At 38.3% G+C, this 22,402-nt stretch overlaps 2 protein-coding genes across 2 annotated transcripts; one reads left to right on the top strand and one right to left on the bottom strand.

Annotated features, from left to right (window-relative positions):
* Positions 1,389-5,850, bottom strand: LOC109831828 (auxin-responsive protein SAUR68-like). Its single transcript, XM_020399280.1, has 2 exons — positions 5,774-5,850; positions 1,389-1,761 (listed from the first exon to the last, which is right to left on the bottom strand). Exons 1-2 carry the CDS (start codon positions 5,848-5,850, stop codon positions 1,389-1,391), a joined length of 450 nt encoding a protein of 149 aa, XP_020254869.1.
* On the top strand, positions 9,358-12,540 carry LOC109831820. Its single transcript, XM_020399269.1, has 4 exons — positions 9,358-10,123; positions 10,237-10,675; positions 10,782-11,574; positions 11,659-12,540. The coding sequence occupies exons 1-4, from the start codon at positions 9,358-9,360 to the stop codon at positions 12,538-12,540; spliced, it is 2,880 nt and encodes a 959-aa protein (XP_020254858.1).

Below are 22,402 nucleotides of genomic sequence, written 5' to 3'. Positions count from 1 at the left end.
CCTACAATAGTCTAATAAAAATTTATAAAATATTCATAGTACTAAATTATTAAAATGCATAATTAAAAATAAATTAGATAAATATTTTATAGTATAAATTTAGTATAACTATTTTTATTAATATTACTTGAACTAAGGATTATAATATTAAATAAGGTAAATTACAATAAAACCTCATGAACTTTTAGTATTTTGCAGTAAATAGGCCCTATAAACTTTTGAACTCACAATAAACCCCTAATAACTTTTGTAGAAAGCCTCCAATATCTTTTAGATAAATTACACCAAACCTCCAATGACTTTCAAATTGCTTTTTCATGTCATTTTTTTATTCTAATTTCTAGGAGTTATCTACAAAATTTAGAAAGTTATTAAGGGTTTTCTTTGAAATAGAAAAGTCATTAGGGGTTTAGTGTGATTTTGAAAGTTCATAGGGCCTAAAAGTTCATAAGGGTTTAGTGTAATTTAACCTATTAAATAATTATAACGAGAAGTAACTACTACAATTGCAGGTATTAAGTGTAACTATGTAGGGAACATCAGGAAAAAGCTAGCAAGATTAATACAGCTTAGTTAATTTAGAATTAAGTTAACAACTTTCAAGTTGGAGGAGCATATTCAAGGAAACTTATAAAATTGGCATCACTTAAGAATAACATTAGATTTGGGGGACTTATTTGAAAAAAAATGTTAGCACTTGGCGTATCATTATAAGAAAAGTATTTAATTAAGATAACTGCACAATAGTAATTAATTCATACATTTCTTCTCAAGTAATCTTATTATATAATTTTATTTATTAACACATAGTTTAACCATTCAATAAAAAAATTTAAAACTTAAAACATGTAATGCTTATGTGGCATTATACTAGTATATATAAAAAGCTTCTGACAATTTTGAACTGTAAATTGTGCTAACAGATCTAAAAGACTAAACCCTATCTTAAAAACTTCGAACAATAAGTAGATCTAAAACCCATAAAAAATTCTTCACGTTCAACTCTTAATTAAACCTGTAATTTTATAAATTTCCATAAATAGATGCAGTACTATCACATGGACTGATTCAAAGAATCATTCTTCCAGAAAATCGTAAGAAGGCTATGGGTGCTCTTTTGGTGCTTAAAAATTGTCATGTACTTAACTCCATGTGTTCCATTAAGTATTCATCAATCTTTTTACCTTAGCAATTTTGTCAAACGTGTAAATTTCCCAAGTTAGTCTCTAGATGCAGAAAAGGGGGAAATTCATTAAGAATCATACTTCATACCAAAGTTGAACATGTCTTGGTTCAAAATTTGACCCAACAACAATTAATAAAGATATATGTACATAGATGAAATTGCAAACGAAAAGAAAAAAATAAAGGAAGGAAAAAAAACACAGTCAGAAATCATAAACAGACACAGACAAGCACAGTTGCCGATTTTGTTGCCGCAACGATGTAGGAGACCTTGAGCATCTACCAGGCTCCTCTGCGTCCATATATGCCTCGCACCGAACTAGAGAGATGATATGTTCCTTGCAAGAGGCATCACAAGGCAAAGTGATTGGGCCATTGCTTGGCAAGCCATACTCTTCTTCAGATAATCTGAAGAGCTCTCTTAAGAGACTATGGCTCAGACAACTGAGAGGGATCATGAATCTCTTCCCATCAAGGAACACACAAATAGGATGGCCTCTATTCGCAATTGATGGGTTGCAATTGTCTGATGGAGCAAGCATCATCACTGGTTCTTGTTGACATGTGTAGAATTGGCTACACAACAACGAAGTTCAGATTTTTTGAAGCAGTGAACATTTTAGATGTTGTACGGTCGACCGCAAGTGACGCAGCGGTCGACCGACAAAACCTTTAGTGTTTTTTGGTTTCGGTCGTTGGATCCGATCGACCGCGATGGGTTCGGCGGTCGACCGCGAGTCGGGTCTGGGCCTACTTCGGTTTCCTGCACTGTTTGGGTTTCCTGTTTTATATAAATAGGAACATAATTTGTTTATGGTTTATTGGATCATATTGATCACTATTGGGGTAGCTAGAAAGAGAGTTTTGAGTACAGAAAAGAGAGTTCTTTTCTGAGCAGTTCTTTTCTGAGCAAATTGTTTGAGGGTTTTTTGAGAGATTTGAGGGTTTTGTTTGAGAGGTTAGTTTGAGTGATCTTGTAATCTCTATTTTGTACTCTCTTTCTCTATAGTAAAAATCCCTCCCCTTCTTGCCCCGTGGATATAGGCAATTTGCCGAACCACGTTAAACTTTGTGTTTGAGTTTGTGTTATTATTGTTTGATTTGAGTTGCCTTATCTCTCGGTGTTTGGTTTGGTTCCTCGACGCACAACAAGTGGCTTCCGCTCACAACAAGTGGTATTAGAGCACAACAAGTGGTATCAGAGCTCGGGCTACGCTTGAGCTATTTAGAGGAGTAGATCACTTTGGAAGTTCGGCTAGGGCTTCGTTTGGAGTTAAATGTTGGATTTTTTGGTAAATATTCTATCTTTTCTCAGTTTTGGATCTCTTCTTCAGTTTGTTTCGCATTGGTTATTGGTGTGTTGAGGAAGATGACTAGAAAAGAAGGTACTTCGGGTGTTAAGGGTGGTGCTTCTGACGTGAAGACTATTCAAAATTTGAATATCCATTCTATGAAGATAGATGTGGAGAAGTTTAATGACACGAACAATTTTAGATTATGGAGATATGAGGTTTTGGATGCGCTGAACGCGTAAAATTTGGAGATACTTTGGAATTGAATAGCAAGCCAGATGATATTGAGGAGAAGGTTTGAAAGAAGATGAACAGAATAGCGTGTTGTGTGATTAGGTCTTGTTTGACTCAAGATTTAAAGTATGATGTGATGAATAAGACTTCGGCTAAGAAGATTTAGGAGATCATTGAGAGCAAGTATATGATCAAGAGTGTGAAAAATCACTTGCATTTCAAGAAGAGGCTTTATCACTTCCAATTGTAGAAGGGAACCTCCATTGGTGATCACATGAACCACTACACGAAGGTTCTTGCGAATTTGACGAATGTGAATGTGATGATAGAGGATGAGGACAAAACTTTGTTATTGTTGAGTTCCTTGCCAGGTGAGAAATATGAGACCTTTGTTCTTATCCTAATTAATGGGAAGGCGTCCCTTTCGTATAGTGAGGTCACCATTGCACTTGTGAATTATCAACTTCGAAAGAAAGATAAGGAGTCTACAAGTGAGACAACAGCAGAGGCATTGGTCGCAAGAGGGAAGAATCCAAACCGAAAGAATAGAAAGTCACAGTCTAGAGTAAGGCATCCTACAGTTGGCAAAGATCAGTATGCTTGGTATAAAAAGAATGGTCACTGGAAGAAAGATTGTCCAAAGCTCTGTGATTGGATGAAGAATAAGCAGAAGGGAAAATGGAAGCAATCATCATCAGAAGAAAACATCATTATATCGTATGGTAATCTTTTTGACTCATCTGTTTATTCACTTTCTATCGGTCCCGCATATTGCTATTCGGAGGAATCTGAGTGGATGTTGGATAGTGGTGTGACTTATCATGTGTGCCCTAGAAGGGAATGGTTCGCTAGTTTTGAGAAGCTGGAGAGTGGTGTGGTGTACATGGGTGATAACCGTGCATGTCAGATCCTTAGGATAGGAAGAATTCGCATCAAGATGTATGACAGGACAGTTAGAGAGTTACATGGCGTGAGATATATTCCTTCTTTGAGGAAGAACTTGATCTCGATTGGAGCTTTGGTTGGAGAGGGTTTTAGAGTTCGTATCAAGGACACGATTCTCAAGATTATGGAAGAATCTCATATTTTGATGAAGGGCGTCAGGAAGAATAACCTGTACTGTTTGATTGGGAATACGGTGACAGGTGGAGAGCTGACGATTTCTATTAATTTGACTAGACTACGACATTTGAGGCTTGGTCATTCCAGTATTGATTTGGAAAAGAATGCATCGACCTACAATTTGAAGTCTAGTGAATATTTTGATGTGAGCAAGAAGACCAATGTGAAGTTTGACACCTCTATTCACCACACGAAGGGTCTTTTCGATGGAGTTCATGTGGGTATTTGGGGGCCTTCTAAGGAGGCATCATTGGGAGGTAATAGATGTTTGGTTTTCTTTGTTGGTGGCTATTCTAAGCATGCTTGGGTTGCAACCAAATCCCGATTGGATAAAGTCCTAGTAGTCTCCAACAGATTAAAAAAGTGTGAGATTGGCAGAAAGGTGAAGGTACTTTATTCTGAATTTAGTGGGAGGTACAAGAGGGACCTGTTTCTGCATTTGAGCTGAGTTCATGGTATTTTGAGACACTTCGGTGGAAAAAAAATCTTAGGACAACAAGATGAGATGGCAGATTTGGTGAGCTGTTCCTTGCTGGAGGAGGACCGGCGTTTGATGCCGAGCATTGATTCTGGTGTTGAGGCTTCGACATATTTAGGTCATCTTGGTCATAGGTTGTCGACTGCTGGTATTGAAGGTAAAACTCCATTAGATGTTTGGTCTAGTAGTGTCACTTCGATTGAGGCTTCGATGATGGAGCTAATTGACTCTCAGCAGGTGGAGTGTTTTGGACAGACCTTAGATGTATCACAGCGGGTGGAGAGTGATGCTACTCCACACTGGGTAGAGATTACTCCACATACTCAAGATCATACTGTATCTTTTGGGATTCCAGGTGAGATGACACAATTAGGGGATCATTTGGATTTGAGTGCAGATGATGATTTGGTTGATTCGAATGCACCTGGTAAATATAATTTGGATACGGCCATTGGTTCACCTCAGGTGGAGGTGTTTGATTTGTTTCACTTTGGGGCCATTTAGAGAGCTATCAGCCGCATATTTATTTGTGAAGAGTTGAGAAATTTTATATTTGATTGAGGACCTTTGGAGGTCATTTGGGGAACTACGTGAAGACTTGATTCCTTTAGCAAGAGGATACGTAGGTAGTTATTTATGATACAGCCGATTTGATCGGTAGATACCGACGTTTGGAGAATGTTCGCATTCTCATTTGGGTCTCGACTTATTGTGGATTGAGTCCGTTGTTGTGATTTCGTTTCACTTCGTACTGAACGTAGCAAGTGGGACATTTGGTTTGGTTGGTGTCGGCTCAGTTTTGGGAAGACTTCGCCGAGGTGGAGAATTGTAGAATTGGCAACACAGCGACGAAGTTTGGATTTTTTGAAGCAGAAAACATTTTGGATGCTGCACGATCGACCGCAAGTGGCGCGGTGATCGACCGGCAAAACCCTGTAGTGCTTTTTGGTTTCGGTCGTTGGATCCGGTCGATCGCGATGGGTTCGACGATCGACCTCGAGTCGGGTCTGGGCCTGATTCAGTTTCCTGCACTGTTTAGGTTTCCTATTTTATATAAATAGGAACACGATTTGTTTAGGGTTTATTGGATCATATTGATTACTTTTAGGGTAGCTTGAAGGAGAGTTTTGAGCACAGAAAAGAGAGTTCTTTTCTGAGCAAATTGTTTGAGGGTTTTGTGAGAGATTTGAGGGTTTTGTTTGAGAGGTTAGTTTGAGTGATCTTGTAATCTCTATTTTGTACTCTCTTTCTCTATAGTGAAAACCCCTCTCCTTCTTGCCCCGTGGACGTAGGTAATTTGCCAAACCATGTTAAACTTTGTGTTTGAGTTTGTGCGTACTATTGTTTGATTTGAGTTGCCTTCTCTCTCGGTGTTTGATTTGGTTCCTCGATGCACAACAAGTGGCTTCCGCTCACAACAAGTGGTATCAGAGCATAGCAAGTGGTATCAGAGAACAACAACATGATCCTTCTTCTTCCCAAAATGGCCATCTTTTGCCATTTCTTGACCATTTGTAAGAACTTCTTGGAGTTAATCATGACGGGATCGAATAGAGATTGTTAGCAACTGTTGGATTATGCAAGTTGCGGAAGATAAAATTTAAACAATTAAGAAACCCTGAATCTACCAAGCAATCAAGACAAACAACAACCAACAAGATTTAACGTGGTTCCACGCGATCAAGATGATCCGTGTACGTCCACAGGGAGAAGGGGAAAGATCTTATTTCTTTTGAGAAGAGATTATAAGAGGTTGAAACTACACACCCTTAACAATGGTGGGATATTGATCTATCCTTTTTCTTATTTTTTAAACCCATGGATTGATACAATATATATATATATATATACGGGGAGAAGGGGGAAGATCTTATTTCTTTTGAGAAGAGATTACAAGAGGTTAAAACTACACACTCCTAACAATGATAGAATATAGATCTCTTTTTTTTTTTAAAACCTATGGATTGATACAATATATATAAAGATTGTTGCTCAATCCTATTAGAACTCTAACTTGAATCCTAATTGGATTTCCCAATTCAATTAATTCCTTCAATTCAATGCTAATTAGGATAGTATAACTAATCCTAATTAGAGTCCAAACCCAATCCTGCTTCTCAACTGATTTGAGTCATCACGAACTCAATACAAACAAGGAAGAGATATGTAGGTAGCAGATTGCCAAAACTGTGTTGTGGCTTTGAGTTGAAAGGCAAAGGAGAAGTCGAGTATATATACAAAAGTGGTGATGGTAAGAGAAGATAGCCAAGTTGAGCTTCCCCCTTAATGGGATGAGTAGGAAACAATGCCATGTGCTGAACAGGAATACAAGTTATATGCGTGATTGGCTCTTGTAATGCCTAATTAGAGCCCAACCAACAAGGACTTTAATTAGGCTTGAAACCTTCATACAGTCTAATATCTATAGTGCAACCCAATTTTTTGATGATTACTAATAGAGCAGACCTTGGAATTTGCAGGATTCTGTCATCAATAGATTATACAGAATTGTGATCCTGCTCTTGATGCAGGGAACTCTAAAGATTCACCTCGATGTTCTATTGTCTCTCTTGGTTCTCTCATCTAGCGGTATGGTAAACGCACTTCCTTCAAGAGGTTATCGATGGAAATGAGAAACTGAGATATTATCCAGATGCAACCCTTTGTCAAGGATAATAAGGTCCTTTTACAATGACTGAAAACCTCAGGCGGGATGAAAAAGGAGGAAGCTGAAAGGTGAGATTATGTCTGACATTTTCAGAAGGAAAAAAAAGTTAAAAAAGAGATATTCAAAGAACTTACCACAGGACCACAGTATCTCAAAATATTACACGGAAAATGAGGAAAAAAAATAGCCCAATCTAGATAGCAAATAATTGAAAGGAGTTCTTATTGTTAATATACTGGCATCCCATAATAAGAATATTCAAGTAGCGATAAAATTCATACACTTTAAACAAGCAATCACTAGTTTCTGATCACTCAATTAAGGCATAACTTGTAGTTATCGTGGACTCTTCGCATTGTTCTAAATATTCCTGATAGATCAGCCAATATATCCTTTTATAAGCCTTGCTGCAGTATAATATGGTCCCAATATCCATTTTGGCAATTCTAGCAATATATTTCTGACATGACTGACATATCAACTGATATGTTAGCTGTTATCCTATTATATAACATTTTGAAAAACATTTTGCTTCTACAAAATTTCTTTAATGTTCTTTTAGCAAAAATTCTAGCCATATAAACTCTTTTAGCAAAATCCTAATTGACTTTTCCCCCCAAGTAAGTTTCTACAATTTGTTGGTGATCCTAAACATAGACTATTTACGTTTTCATATGCTTATATTTCACTAATGTGTTTAGATTACATTTTTAGACATTATATTATATATGCATACCATCCAGTATGACATTCTTATAGTTACTACATATCCCCAGTATTTCCCCTATATCCGTAACCCAATATGAGTTTTGGCCATATGATATTTCCCTAATATCCAATATTTCAAACCTTGACTCTTCATATAAAAAAATTACTAACATGCATAGAATCCATTGGGGGAACACCCTAGCCGACCAGATTATAAGAGTAAAATGTTATAAACTTCGCTTCATTGTATCAATTGTTGGCCTTTTTGTTTTGATGATGTTTTAACAAACAATTTACAACTAATATTGTTTATCTCGTGCTTGTATTTTCTTATTTATTTTAAGCAAACAATTAGTTAGAGGTTGGATGGAATCGAGCTTTCACGATCATATCCAATGGAGGTTGGAGGAATATCGGTATGAAACAATGCAATTCAAGTCAAGATCCTAGTTCAAGCTTTATCCGCAAGTGTACCAAGTCGAGCTTATTGAAGACCTATAGCTTGGGTAATCTAGTTTAGGCGGTCTGTTTGGCGCACTTTAGCAGGCGAATCTCTCCCTGCTATCGTGCTCCCCCGCCTGGTTTTCAATGGCGAAGAAGAAGAAATCTAGTAGCAATGGAGTCCAAAATAGAGGGCTGAGGGATTCTATCTTTCTCTATCCTTCAGCTACTTCGTCGCTGGGAGCTGGATCTTCCTCCTCCAGAGATGAGGTTGAATGCAATGAAACAGTGATTCCTCAGATGGAAATGGAGAGCACTGGACCTAAAGGAGCAAGGAAGAAGATTGATTCCTCAGATGGAAATGGAGAGCACTGGACCTAAAGGAGCAAGGAAGAAGATGTTGATGGAGGAAATCTTAGCAAAATCAAATCCATTAAAGCACTGGACCTAAAGGAGCAAGGAAGAAGATGTTGATGGAGGAAATCTTAGCAAAATCAAATCCATTAAGCGATCCTCAAACTCCCAGGCTGGACTCTGGCAAGCTGATTTCTCGTCATCTAGGTAAATCTCCAAACTCCTTTCTCTGGTCTGATGAGGTTGAAGAAGATTTAGATCCTGATCTGATTGATCATAATATCCATCATAATCGAAATGGATGTTTGAGCTCTAATGTGATTGAAAATGATTCAAATCTTAAGGTTGATTCTCCTCAAGTTGTTAGATCTGAAAATGCTGATGATTTGGTTTCAGTTGTTGTGGAGACTGGTAGTGACTCTGGAATGGAAAAACAAAAGGCTGATGCAAATTTGGAAAATAAAGTTCCTGAAAATAAAAAAACATTCGCTAGTTTATTTGCTGACAATAGGAAACATGGTAATGGATTAGAACTGAACTTTATCAAACCATCTCAAGCAAACGCTGTTTCTTTCTCTATGGATGAATGGAAGGAAGGTGAGGATTATTGGAAATTTGCACTGATAGGGCATGTCATTGGTTTGAACGTTAAATTCAAATCTATGGAAACCTATGTCAATAAAATTTGGGGGAAATTCTCTATACCTAAAGTCCTTTTAATAAAACAAGGATTATTTCTCTTTGAGTTTCAATCGGAGCATCAAATCAATGAGATTCTAGAGGCTGGGCCATGGTTCTTTGGATCAAGACCTTTTGTTTTAAAACCTTGGTCTCTTGATACTAAAATTGAGAAAATTTAAAATTATACTTATCCTATGTGGATTCAGTTGCCAAATCTAAAATTGAATTTATGGAGCTCCTCTGGTATCAGTAAGATTGCTAGCACTGTTGGTATTGCTATTACTACAGATAAGCTGACTGCCACAAGAGAAAGATTATCTTATGCTAGAGTTTTGATTGAAATTAAATTGCCTCTAAAAGAACCTCTCCCTAATCAGATTGTTGTCCAAGGACCTGATGGGAAGTGCTATAACCAAAAGATAGTGTATGAACTCAAACCAAGATGGTGTAAAAATTGTAATATAGTTGGGCATATGACTAAGCAATGTAGAAGGCAAATTTTGAAAAAAGTGTGGGTTCCTAAGCAACAGGTGACAAGTGCACTAGCTTCGGGTGAACATGCTAATAATATGCAGGAGAAGGCTAATGGTTCTGTAAAGGAGTTAAATATACATGCTCAAACTGTTAAGGAGCAAATACAAGAACCTATTACAACTCAAGATTCTGCTGGAAAAGAAAATGGAAATTCTGGAAAGAATCTGCCTCATAAACATGCACCAACAGTAACCAGCTCTGGGGAAGTCTCTGTGCATGTTTCCAGGAGTAACTATATGGGTTTGGCAAATATTACCTCCCCTACTATAAATGTCTCTGGTTTTTCAAGTGTTAATAGAGAAAATGCTGCAAAAAGGGTTAATATTGGAGACAAGGCAAACCTGGCATCTTCCTATATTCAGGCATCTCAATTCTCTTTATTGAACTGTCAAGTACATGATCTTGACCCTTCTAACTTGGATAGAGGTGGTTTATCCCAATAATGCAACTTGCCATTTGGAACATTAGAGGATTGAATAAATCCTCAAAACACATGATTGTTAAGCAATTTGTTCATGATTTCCATCTTTCTTTCATAGCTCTATTAGAAACTAAAGTTGCAGGCAATAAAATGCAATGGATTGCAGGGAGAATGGTTAAAAATTGGAGTTGGTACTCTAACTCTCAGCAAGCAAATAAGGGAAGAAGTTGGATTCTGTGGGATAATGGCATGCTCTCCATTCAATGTATATCATCTTCTGATCAATTCATATCATGTTATGTCAACTCCAAGGATGGCAAGTTATCATGCATTATTACTGTAGTTTATGCTATGAATAATCTGGAAGATAGAAAGAAGCTTTGGCATGATTTACTTTCTTTCAAGCAAAATGTTACCTGTCCCTGGATCATTGGGGGTGATTTTAATGCAATAATCAACAATGAAGAAAAGCTAGGGGGTACTCTTGTCTCTGATTATGATACTGAAGACTTCATAAATTTTATTTCTATATGTCAATTGACTTATTTGAACTACTGGTTGTTTTTTCACATGGAACAACAAACAAGGGGCTGATTCTAGAATTTGGAGTAGACTAGATAGAGTATTAATAAATGATGAATGGATCCAGTCTTACACCTCCAGTCAAGTGGATTACCTGGCTCCAAACTGCTCTGATCATTCCCCAGGTCTCATTACAATTGGAGAAGATGACTTTAAAGGTAAAAGACCATTCAAATTTTTTAGTATGTGGATAAATCATCCTGATTTTACCTCTGTTGTCAAGACTGTCTGGGAACAAGATGTCAGAGGTTTTCACATGTATAAGCTTCATACTAAGCTTAGGAAACTCAAGCAGAACCTGAAAGTTTTAAACAAGAAGCATTTTATGAATATTAGTGAGCAGGTGATAAGAGCTAAATGTGAACTCACCGATACTCAAAACCAGTTGAACAATCATCCTTTCAATCAAATGCTGATATCAAAGGAGAAGGAGTGCTTAATAAAATACACCAGACTAATTGATTGTGAAACTTCTTTCTACAAACAAAAAGCTAATATCAGATGGGATTTATATGGTGATAAATGTTCCCAATTTTTCCATTCCATTATGAAAGCTAAGAGGCACCATAATAGAGTGTTGTCATTACATACTGAGAATGGTGAAAGGATCACAGACATGGCTGATATTGCTACAGAATTCACTGAATATTACAAAAGACTTCTAGGGGTTGCTACTCATACCTCTACTCCTGACCCTGGAGTAATTTCTAGTGGACCAATTTTATCTCCAGCTCAAAGTAATTCCCTGGTTCTTCCAGTCTCTAGAAAGGAGATCAAAAATGCAGTTTTCTTTATGTCAAGTGAAAGAGCCCCAGGTCCAGATGGTTATAATGCCTCCTTTTTCAAAGCTGCTTGGGAAATCATTAGTGAAGATGTTTAACTAGATGTTGAGGAATTCTTCAAGTCTGGTAAACTTCTTGGAACTTTCAACTCTACATCTATTACATTGGTGCCAAAGATACACAATCCTAAAACACCTTCAGACTTTAGGCCAATTTCCTGCTGCAACTGTGTATATAAAATAATTTCAAAAATTATTGCTAGCAGAATTCAAGAAGTTTTGGGTTTGTTGATTGGTGAAGGGCAAAGTGCTTTTGTCAGAGGTAAAAGTATCTCTAGTAATATATTATTGGCACATGAACTTGTAAAGCATTATGTCAGAAAACAGACCTCACCTAGAGCTACTCTAAACATTGATCAAAGGAAAGCATTTGATACTATTAGCTGGAGTTTCATTGAATCTATGCTATCTGGGTTGGGGTTTCCTAATAGAATGATAATATGGATCATGGAGTGTATTACCTCTACAAAGTTTTCTCTATCCTTGAATGGAACACTTCATGGATATTTTAGGGGGGCTAGAGGCTTGAGACAAGGTGATCCCCTCTCTCCTTATCTTTTTTTTCTTGGAATGGAGTATTTGTCAAGAAGGTTAAACACTCTTAAAAATGACAGTCTATTCAAACATCATCCCAAATGCTCCAAGTTAAATATCACTCACATCTTCTTTGCTGATGATTTGCTTCTATTTGGAAAAGCTAACATATATTCTATTGCAAAGCTATATGATTGTCTTCAGGAGTTCAGTCAAGTTTCTGGGTTAGAAGTTAACCCAAACAAATGCTCTGTATATTTTAGTGGCATTGATGATAGATTAAAGCAGCAGATTTGCACTGTTTTGAATTTTCTTGAGGGGGTTTTACCAGTAAGATACTTGGGAATGCCTTTAATATCTAAAAGACTATCCTCTCTGGAATGTTCCCCTCTGATCAATAAAATCACTGATCAGTTTCAAAGATGGCAGAAGAGCAAAAATCTTTCTTATGCTGGTAGATTATAGCTGATTAAATCTGTTATCTTGGGGATTCAAATATTCTGGACAAGCATCTACATCCTACTTATGAAAATCCTAGAGAAAATTAACATTTTATGTTCCAAGTTCCTTTGGAATCATAAAATGCATCTTGTGTCATGAGAGACTATCTGTAAAGATAAAAAATAGGGAGGACTTGGTGTGTTTTCGGCAAGGAACTAGAATCTTGCAGCTGCTACTAAGCTTTTATGGCTGATACATTTAAAGAAAGATTTGTTGTGGATAAAATGGGTTCATGAAAATTACCAGAAACAGCATAATATCTGGCAAGTTTAAGTGAGGGTGAACAACTCATGGATGTGGAAACAACTTCTCAAGGTGAGAGATACTCTCATAAGTAAATTTGGGAATGTTTTATAATCTGCATAATGCAATCAACAAATGCTGTTCTGGGGGCAAAATCATTATATCCTCTATTTACAAAGAAATTGCACAGCATTCTCCTAAGGTGCACTGGTCAGACACTGTCTGGGACAGTTGGAATTTCCCCAAGCACTCTTTTATACTTTGGCTAGCTATTCATGCAAAGCTATTAACACAGGATAGGTTATGTCATTTGGGAATACTGAACACAAATGTATGTGTCTTGTGTTCAAATCAGCGCAATGAAACCTGTCAGCATCTCCTATTTGAATGTCAATATTCTGTTGAGGTGTGGAACAATATGATGAACTAGCTAGAATACAAATGGAGGTCATGTAGTTGGGAAAATAACATCGACTGGTACAGCAATAGGCTAAGGGGAAAGGGGTTCATGAAGAAATTGAAGAGGCTAGCTTTATCTGCTACAGTGTATGCGATTAGGATTGAGAGGAATCAACGGATCTTCCAGCAAAAGTCTAGAGCTCCTGCAGTTCTATTTCGCAATATCAAGATCTCTATACTTTCAAAAATCTTGAATGACAAAATCCCTGTATACATAAAAGAGAAAATTGAGAGATTGTAATTTTCTTACTAGTTGATTCCTAGACTATGGTCTGGATGTTTTGATGTACATAATTTTTTTCATATTTGGGTAATGAATAAAATTGAATTCATTGACCAAAAAAAAATAGTTTAGGAGTTCATATTATGTGTGTTAGATACTTTTTGGTTTTATAGGTTTCAAGTTTTGGTTTATGTCAAAACATCAAATTTCATATTATGTATATATAGTTATATATATACATACATGTTTTGGTTTTATAGGTTTCAAGTTTAAATATGAAACAATTGAATATAATTGGAAAATACATTTTTGTTTCATGTTTATATGTGTTTGGTATGAATTCATGTTCATTGGTTTTGAAAGAATGAATAAAATAATTTTGAGAAAATATTGTATTTCTTGTTTATAGACATAACAACAACAATTTATATCTTTTATCAATTCTATAAAATTATTTTATAAAGTTTCAAAACTTGGTTTATGTCAAAACATCAAATTTCATGTATATCATATTTTCATGTTTTGGACATTTTTGTAAAATGATGATATTTTACAAATGGGAAGTGATATTTGAAAAATTATTTTTGTAATTCATGTTCATTTATATGTTTATAATCATTTTCCAAAGTTTTACATTTTTTTTGGAATTTGTTTACTATTTTTAAATCAAGTTTAAAAATCAGATTTTTTAGTTTTCAGCCTGAGTATCAGAAATATCAGTTCACGGTCGACCACGTGTATCGCTGTGGTCGATCGGAATTGTCCAGAGACTTTGCTCTATTGTTCAGCCTTTTGCAGTTGATCGGCCGATCGGCCATGGCGCTGTGGTCGACCGCCTATGTTACCGTTGTAAAGTAACGGCTAGTTTTTTGTTTTTCGGCCGATCGGCCATGGCGCTGTGGTCGACCGCCTATGTTACCGTTGTAAAGTAACGGCTAGTTTCTAGTTTTGTTTTTAGTGGGATTTTGGGGTTTTCTTGGGTTGTTTTCTTCTACCTTTTATATACCCCATTGCATTTATCATTCCCCCCTAACTAAGAGAGTTTCTAAACAGGTTTTAAAGTATGGTTTAAGTGTGTTTAAGTGTTTGTTTACAAAATTAGTTTTGTGAAGATTGTTTCACAAGAAGAGGAGATCAACTTGGGTTTGAGCTTTTAATTTCACATCTCCATCTCTCTTGTATTAGAGAAGTTTTCCTTAAACTCAATCTCTAGCTAATTATTGTTTTGATTATAACTCCATAAGCTATATTTTACATTGAATTTATATTTGTTTTTATTTATACTCTTTGTTTACACACACAACCATTGAGCTTATTGTATTTTCATACATAGTATAATTGGGGTTGTGAGATTGTGACTTAGAGAGTGAGCTTACACTTAGTTCTCATCCTTATATTAGAGAACAAAATTTGTATTTGAGCCTTCATTGTGAGGATACACTTTATAATACACTTGTACACCGAGAGGAGTGTGTGATGAGAGACGTGGTCGTCCCAAGAGGAATAGCGTCGGTAGTAAAGCCTAGGGAGAGGTTATAAATCTGAGCTCTTTAGGGAGACACGGGCTAGAGACCAACACTTAGAGGGTGTAGAGTGGGATTATAAGAGTGTTGATTGTAAAGTTTTCGATAAGGTAGAAAACCAAGTGTGAGGTATATACGTTATTCGGGTGAGCGTTGAAAACCTGGTTGTGTAGTGGATTTCTCCCCAGGAGTGGGAAGCGGAGATGTAGGATAAAAGGTCCGAACTCCGTGATCATTTGCTTGCGTTTGAGTTTTCTTTGGCGTTTTATTTGTGCTTAGTGTTCATTACATTCTTGTCATTATTATAAATTACTCTTTGTTTATATTGTCCACTATCTTATTTATATTGCTTTGTGTTTATATCACTCTTAGTTTCATATCCTTGCATATTAAGTGTTGCATATCTAATTTGATAGGATATTTGTTAATAAGTTTTATTAAGTGTTGCATATCTAATTTGATAGGATATTTGTTAATAAGTTTTTAATTGGTATTAAATCGGATTAGATTAGCATAAACCCTATTCACCCAGGATATTTGTTAATAAGTTTTTAATTGGTATTAAATCGGATTAGATTAGCATAAACCCTATTCACCCCCTCTAGGATTCTTTCCTAGTGGCATTAGGGTCTAACATCAACTACTGTTATTAACTAAAGGAGAACAATGGAATTAATAAAATAAACAGTAACCAGCTGTATGTTTTATAAAAATGAACAATAACCTCTTCTACAACTGATTTTCCTTCTCCTCTACACCCACATCCAAAAATAACCACCTGCCCACGTTTTCCTTCACCTGTCCCCGTTTTCCTTCTCCTCTACACCCACTTCCAAAAAAAAGTTGTTTTTCCTTCTCCTCTACACCCACAACCAACCTGTATGCTGTTTTTCCTTATCCTCTACACCAAAATTATTCTTTTGAAATTGTTTCCGAGAAAGAGAATAATGTGAAGGTAAGATTTCTCATTTCTTTAATTTCATTTATTTATTTCATTTATAGGTGTTAGCTTATGAACTTTATTTGTGTTTTCGGAGTTTCAATTAACTTAGATGTCAATTAACTCAATAAAAATTGGAGATATGTGTTAGCTTATGAAGTTTATTTGCGTTTTGGGAGTTTCAACTAACTTAGGTGTATTAGGATTCAAAAAATCAGGGAAGCATCTTTGCTCTATTATTATAAACTCTTTCAAACCTGACAACCCAAACCCACTTCCCCCCACTTCCCCTCCACTTCCGGCTCGCCGGAAAACCGCAAACCCCAACTCAACGGAACTCACACTGACGTACTGCTCCAGTGGGGCCACAACAAGAGGTCATGGGGCTCGAGAGCGGCCTAGAGCCATCGGAGGGCTGTTGATGAGTCTTCGGTCCATCCGAGGCCGCATGTCAAGATCTAACGACGGGCGGCGCTCGCCGGAGCCGAGAGGATGTCCGCGACGTCTGACGTGTCATCGATGCCCCCGTCAAGGGTAGCGGGCCGGAGGGGATGCTTGCCATTGAGGGATTCTACGAGCGTTAATCATAGCAGGTAAAGCTTTAATTTTTGTTTTAATTATGAATATTGTTTTTAATTTACGTAAGTTAATGCTGTTAATTATGAGGATTGACTTTTATTCTTATCTGTAATTTGGGTTAATTAAGAAATATTTTCTTTTTTGTTATGTTGCGCTCTATTGGGTGTTTCTTCTTTTTAACATTATTATTATTACTATTTTTGTTATTGTTATCTTGCTATGAAGAATCTTTGTATGGGGAGGAAAAGGGGAAACTTTGCCTTTTATTTAGTCAAATTTTAATTAAATTTGCAATAATTGGGTTCGTTGTCTGATTTGTTTAATTTGTGTTATTAATGCTGTTAATTATTATGAGGATTGACTTAGATTCTTAATCTGTATTGACTGTGTTCCTACCTTCGATTCAGCTCTCTCTCCCCTCTGTCTTATCTAGAAAATTGAAAATTAGGGAGGAAAATCTATAGATTTATAACCGATCTTAAAATTTATCTATATTCTTATATTTAATTCCTAATATAACCTTATTCATATCTTAGAAGTTATAGTTATTTACCAAAATAGGTGTGGAAGAGGTACTAGATCACGTATCCTGTAACATAGGAATGTGAGAGCGAAAACCCGGGTCAAAATTACAGAGGATGTCATTGCAAAATTACAGAGGATGTCATTGGTACTCCAAAGGAGCACTGAAGCTGTTGGCTTAATTTATAAGCCAAACACTGAAAATTATTTGTTTTGTACTAAATGAATTATTGAATCAAACTTGATTGAATATCTGAACGAATAAAAAAAGCAAGTAGCACCCCTATACTTCATATCTAAAGTAGAATATTTTATTTTGGTAATATGTTCAATATTTACAGAATTTTTTTTAGAAACCGTGCTTTGCACGGGTCTAAATACTAGTCAATTAATATTCATCAACAAGTGCCAACTAGGTAAAAAATAAACTAATCTGCACATTGGAAAAAAAAAGTACCAATGAAAGCACGAAAAGATCAGAACAGCAAACTATTCAGAGAATTCTGTTATGAACATTTTGATGTCCAACTATAAGGTTGCTCAAACTATGACTCACTTAATAATAAAATATCCGTTGGATCAATCCTTTTGGGGGGAAAAATGAATGCTCCAAATTGATACTTCAATTTTTTGAAATGATGTCAAACAGGCCACTGAGCACATCATTGCCAGGTGAATTTATCATGAAGTCTTCAGCACTAGAAATTTAGTTGCCGTGACTTCACTAATAATCATCGCCTACTTTCTGAAAAAAGAAAATCGGTTGTCATGTCCAATCTCCATAAACCCGGCCCCAACAATAACAAGTGACCTAAATTAATAGGGGAGCTCGGGACCGAAATGTACATGTTTTGTGCTTTGGAGAGTGCCAGACTGGACAAAACTCATTCTTGCACTAGCTCCAAGCAAGTCGCAAGCAGACTCCGGCCTTCTCATATCTGACTGTCGTAATATTATTTCTAGCGGACAAATTTTTAAAACCATCCACTTTTGAAATTTATTTATAAAAAACGATCTATTTCAACCTTAATTTCAAAAACCGACCAAACTGAGTCGGTTTTTGAAAAAAAAAATATAAACTTCACAGGAGTTAGAACTCCCGTGAAGTTTTGTTATGAGAAAAAAACTTCACGGGAGTTCAACTCCCGTGAAGTTTGGAATTTTTTTTTTCAAAAACAGACCCAGTTTCATCCAACTAGGTCTGTTTTTTAAATTAAGGTTGAAAGGGATCTTTTTTTAGGAATAAATTTCAAAACCGGATGGTTTTGAAAATTTGTCCTATTTCTAGCAGCTCATGTGCTTTTGGTCACACCTTGCATCCAAATATGATCATCTGAATCCTAGGTGGGACAAGTAGGACGTCTCCGTAAACTCATGGGTGAAGAACTGCTGTAATGGCTCACATGTTGAAACGTAAAAAAGGACTGTACATATATACAATTGAGTACCCTAGGATCAACAAAGACGTACCATAAATGTGTGAATGCGGACATGAAGCCCAAGGCCCACCCGATTCCTTTAATTGCTGTCAGGGTATATGTAGGATGTCTAAAAATCACAATAGATAGCTGATCCCCATCAAACACCGATGATGGAAGTTACAATCTGACGACTTCCAGAAGGCTACAATTTGAAGACTTTCACGTAGATCGCTGAAGGTTACAATCTGACGACCTTCACGACAACCGATGAGAGCTCTAGTTTAACAGCCTTCACAATCAATATCGAGAGTTACAATCTGACGACTCTTGCATATCAAAGAGCTAAAGTAAAGATTACAAAATGACGATCTTTGCAACGCTTCGACAGAAAGATACTACAAATCAATGGTCTCTTCAAATCAAGACGTGGAAATCCTCCCCGCGTACCAGCATCAAGATGCGCCGCGTTCATAGCCACGAACGCAGTTCAAATGCAGCTCCAAAAGTTGCAAACGCAGCTCTAATCGCTGCCAGACGCAGCTCAAATCGCTGCCAAACGCAGCTCAAATCACCGCCAGACGCAGCTTCCAAATCGCTGCAAACGCAGCTCAGACGTAGATTCCAACGCTGCAAACGCAGCGTCTAATTGCTGCGTCTGAGCTTCCAGACGATGCGTTCAAGCTTCCAGACACTGCGTTTGAATGCAGAATTCACGTCAGAACGCGGGCCTGCGTTTGACTCGTTCAAACACGAGCTGAATGGTTCCAAAACCGTTTCCCACGATCTGAGGGGATCACAACTCCACTCAGGAGTGATTTAAGGGGCGGTTACATCCCATTAGCCCCACTTAGGAGCGAATTAAGGAGGTGGTTACACCCCTTAATCCCCTATAAATAACTAAGAAATCAACTTAGTTCGGGGCTGGATCTTTCGGGTGCGGTCTGTTGGGACTACTTGGCAGCGAAAAGAGGATCCTTCATCCTTCGGTTGGAGCTTTGGAGATCGGCAACAAGATCTTCTTCATCCTTGGCTTATAACCGACTTTCGGTTAAATCAACTCTTTCATAGAGTTTTAAACTCGTTCAGAGTTCTCCACAACGTCAAATCGTGAGGAGAAGACCATGTTCCAGTGAATCAAGATATTCGGATCGTCAACGGAGAGCAAACTCGACGCGAGCATTCGAGGGAGGCACTCCATCACCACTGTGAAGAACCCAGATTTAAACAAAGGAGAGAATCCAGATCATTCTCTTCTCTTTTGTAATCAGGAAATCCAATTGTAACTGAGATTAAAGGAATACAAATCAATTTTCCTTCATTATCTTTTTACTACAAATTTTCCACAAACAAAAGATGGCGACTCCGCTGGGGAAGAGCTTCTCTGATGAGGAAGTGGTGGTGCAATCCGATGTTCATCTCACTGGAACAACCGTCGAAACTCTCATGGTTGAGTTTGATCAAGCCAAGTTTGAGGAGGCTCTCTCATCCGGATCCCTTAGCCCCAAGGCTATGCGCAAGATCCACAAAGTCTCCAAGGAGACTAAAGCTCCAATTGTTGCTCCTATGCCGAAGGAAGCCTTCTCCTTCAACCAAGAATGCTCGAACAGCCCCTCCTCCGAAGGAGTGGGCTCAGCTTCGGCCAAACTCGTCCACCGAGTTGAAGGCTCTGCGTTCATGCCAAAGCGACGTTTCTCGAGTCATGAAAGGCCCATAACAGCGACCAACTCTGTCGACGACATCGCTGCAGAGACCTTAAAATAGGCCAACAAGAACGCCGCTCGACGAAGAAGAAGATCTCGACGACAAGTACAACTTCGAGAAAATCGATCCTCCAACCAACGCGAGCCTCGCGTTCGTAAGCCTAAACGCAACCATGCGCTCTGCGTTTCTGTTTCAGAATGCAAGTCTCGCGTCTATGAGCCCAAACATAGGCTCTGTGTGAAGAAGACTGAGCGCAACCCTCAGGGGTGCGTTCCACAAAATGAACGCAACCCTCAGGGGTGCGTTCCACAAAATAAACGCAGCCCTCAGAACTGCGTTTCACCAGCAACACCTGGAGCTCAGGCATGCCCTCAGACCCCCGAATACTCTGCGTAGCGCGATTATATTGAGGGGCGGATATAAGAAGTCCATGGATTCAAGACATCTCAACCAGATCCATGTTCACCAAGAGCCAGTCTTGTCCAATCATGGACTGGGGGTTCCAATTCAAACCTCACGATCTGTGAGTAGTTCTCCTCGAATCTTCACAACAGATTTGAGAGAGTTCATATCGAGAGAAAGACCGATGCAACAAGTCATTCGTTCATTCTAATGTGAACGACTGATTCCTACAGTCCTCTCGGAACGCCAATGCTGCTCATATGCGGCCCAACTGCTGGTGTTCAACCAATTTACGAACGTTGCTTTGCCCAACCAACGACGACGTTCACACAAGAAGAAGACTTCTGAGGATGAATACCTTAGAGTCACTTCTAACATGATCGGCAGAGGGAGATCATCAGTTCCTAGTTCCGATGAGTCAGAGAACGATCAGTCTCCTGGCTTGAAAGACTTCCTGAATAAGTCTGATGGAGTTTATCAACATACTCGGACGCGAACAGGAGCCATTCCCCCTGTCAACTATCGGAGTTTAGCCAGGGGAACCAATTCCAATGATGAACACTCAGCCATTGCAGAGTCCCAGTCATCAAGCTCTTTTGTTGAACATGAGAGCTACGCTTATATGACGGGAAACCATGAAGATCTCGCGAAGAGACTTGATGAGCAGGAGGCCATGCTCAAATCTCAGCAAGAGGCCATCAATGAACTCCTGGCCCTGTTGACTCAACTCGTCGCAGACAAGGCCAAATCTCAGAAGACAGATTCGCCACTCAGGCAAGAATCTTCCCGAAGGGAAAGAACGTCTTCGTCCCGACCTCACACAAGCAAAGGGAAGGGAAAAATGGTTGATGACACGGCTTCTGACCAAGAAGCCCACAACCTGGAATCTTCCTCTGATGAAGGAAGAGAGACGGAGTATGAGCAAAATCCTCAGTCGGCTAAAATCGAGGAATTGGAAGCCCGCCTCAATGTCATTGCTAACAGAAGCGAGCTCCAAGATGAGGGAGTTGTCAGGCCCTACCCTGCCGAATGGGACGCAGCCCCTTATCCTCCAAAATTCTGCCGGATGTATCCAAAAGTGGGCAGATCTAGAGAGACTCTTCCTGTCGAGATTCTTTGAAGAGAATACAGAAGTCTCCATCCATACCCTTCTTGCCACTAAGCAGAAGAAGAGGGAGCCCGTCAAAGCCTTCGTCAAGAGGTTCTGAACCATGGCTCTCCGGTGTTCGTCAGGTATGACACAGTCTACCCTAGTGGAGACCTGTCGGCACAATTTGCAAACCGACCTCCTAGCCCGAATCGGAGTTGCAGAATGTCGTTCTTGGAGACAACTAATCTCTCAAGGCGAACAAGCTCAAAAGATTATTGCCAGGATCAAAGCTGAAGAACAAAGTAAGCAGGATCAACCTGAGCAATCGGACCCAGCCCAATCTTCTCCTGAGCAATCGGACCAAGCCCAATCTTCTCAGTCAGAAGGGGAAGATACTACAACCACTGAAGCCAATCCTCTTCAGTAAGATGATAGGTCCAACAACTATCACGTTAACAGTTACCTCTGATAGTCTAGTTTCTCAAAATTCTCCTACCAATCCTCTTCAAGTAGGATGGCGGGTCCACTAAAACTATCACCTCTGATAGTCTACTTCCTCCAAATTCCCCCATCAATCCTCTTCAAGTAGGATGGCGGGTGCACCAAAACTATCACGTTAATCATCACCTCTGATAGTCCATTTTCTCCAAATTCTCCTGCCAGTCCTCTTCAATAGGATGGCGGGTCTACTAAAACTATCACGTTAATGATCACCTCTGATAG

The sequence above is a fragment of the Asparagus officinalis genome, chromosome 1 (assembly GCF_001876935.1).
Source record: "Asparagus officinalis chromosome 1, Aspof.V1, whole genome shotgun sequence".
Taxonomy (NCBI): domain Eukaryota; kingdom Viridiplantae; phylum Streptophyta; class Magnoliopsida; order Asparagales; family Asparagaceae; genus Asparagus; species Asparagus officinalis.
This window is presented reverse-complemented; position numbering and strand designations above follow the sequence as displayed.

Excerpts from the sequence above, each read along its gene's own strand:
- LOC109831828 (XM_020399280.1), bottom strand. The coding sequence starts at position 5,850 with ATGATTAACTCCAAGAAGTTCTTACAAATGGTCAAGAAATGGCAAAAG. Across the intron at positions 1,762-5,773 it reads TTGGGAAGAAGAAGGATCAT|CCAATTCTACACATGTCAAC; the intron begins GTTGTTGTTCTC and ends GTTGTTGTGTAG.
- LOC109831820 (XM_020399269.1), top strand. The coding sequence starts at position 9,358 with ATGTGGATTCAGTTGCCAAATCTAAAATTGAATTTATGGAGCTCCTCT. Across the intron at positions 10,676-10,781 it reads TTGACTTATTTGAACTACTG|TCAAGTGGATTACCTGGCTC; the intron begins GTTGTTTTTTCA and ends TTACACCTCCAG. Across the intron at positions 11,575-11,658 it reads GGGAAATCATTAGTGAAGAT|ATACACAATCCTAAAACACC; the intron begins GTTTAACTAGAT and ends TTGGTGCCAAAG.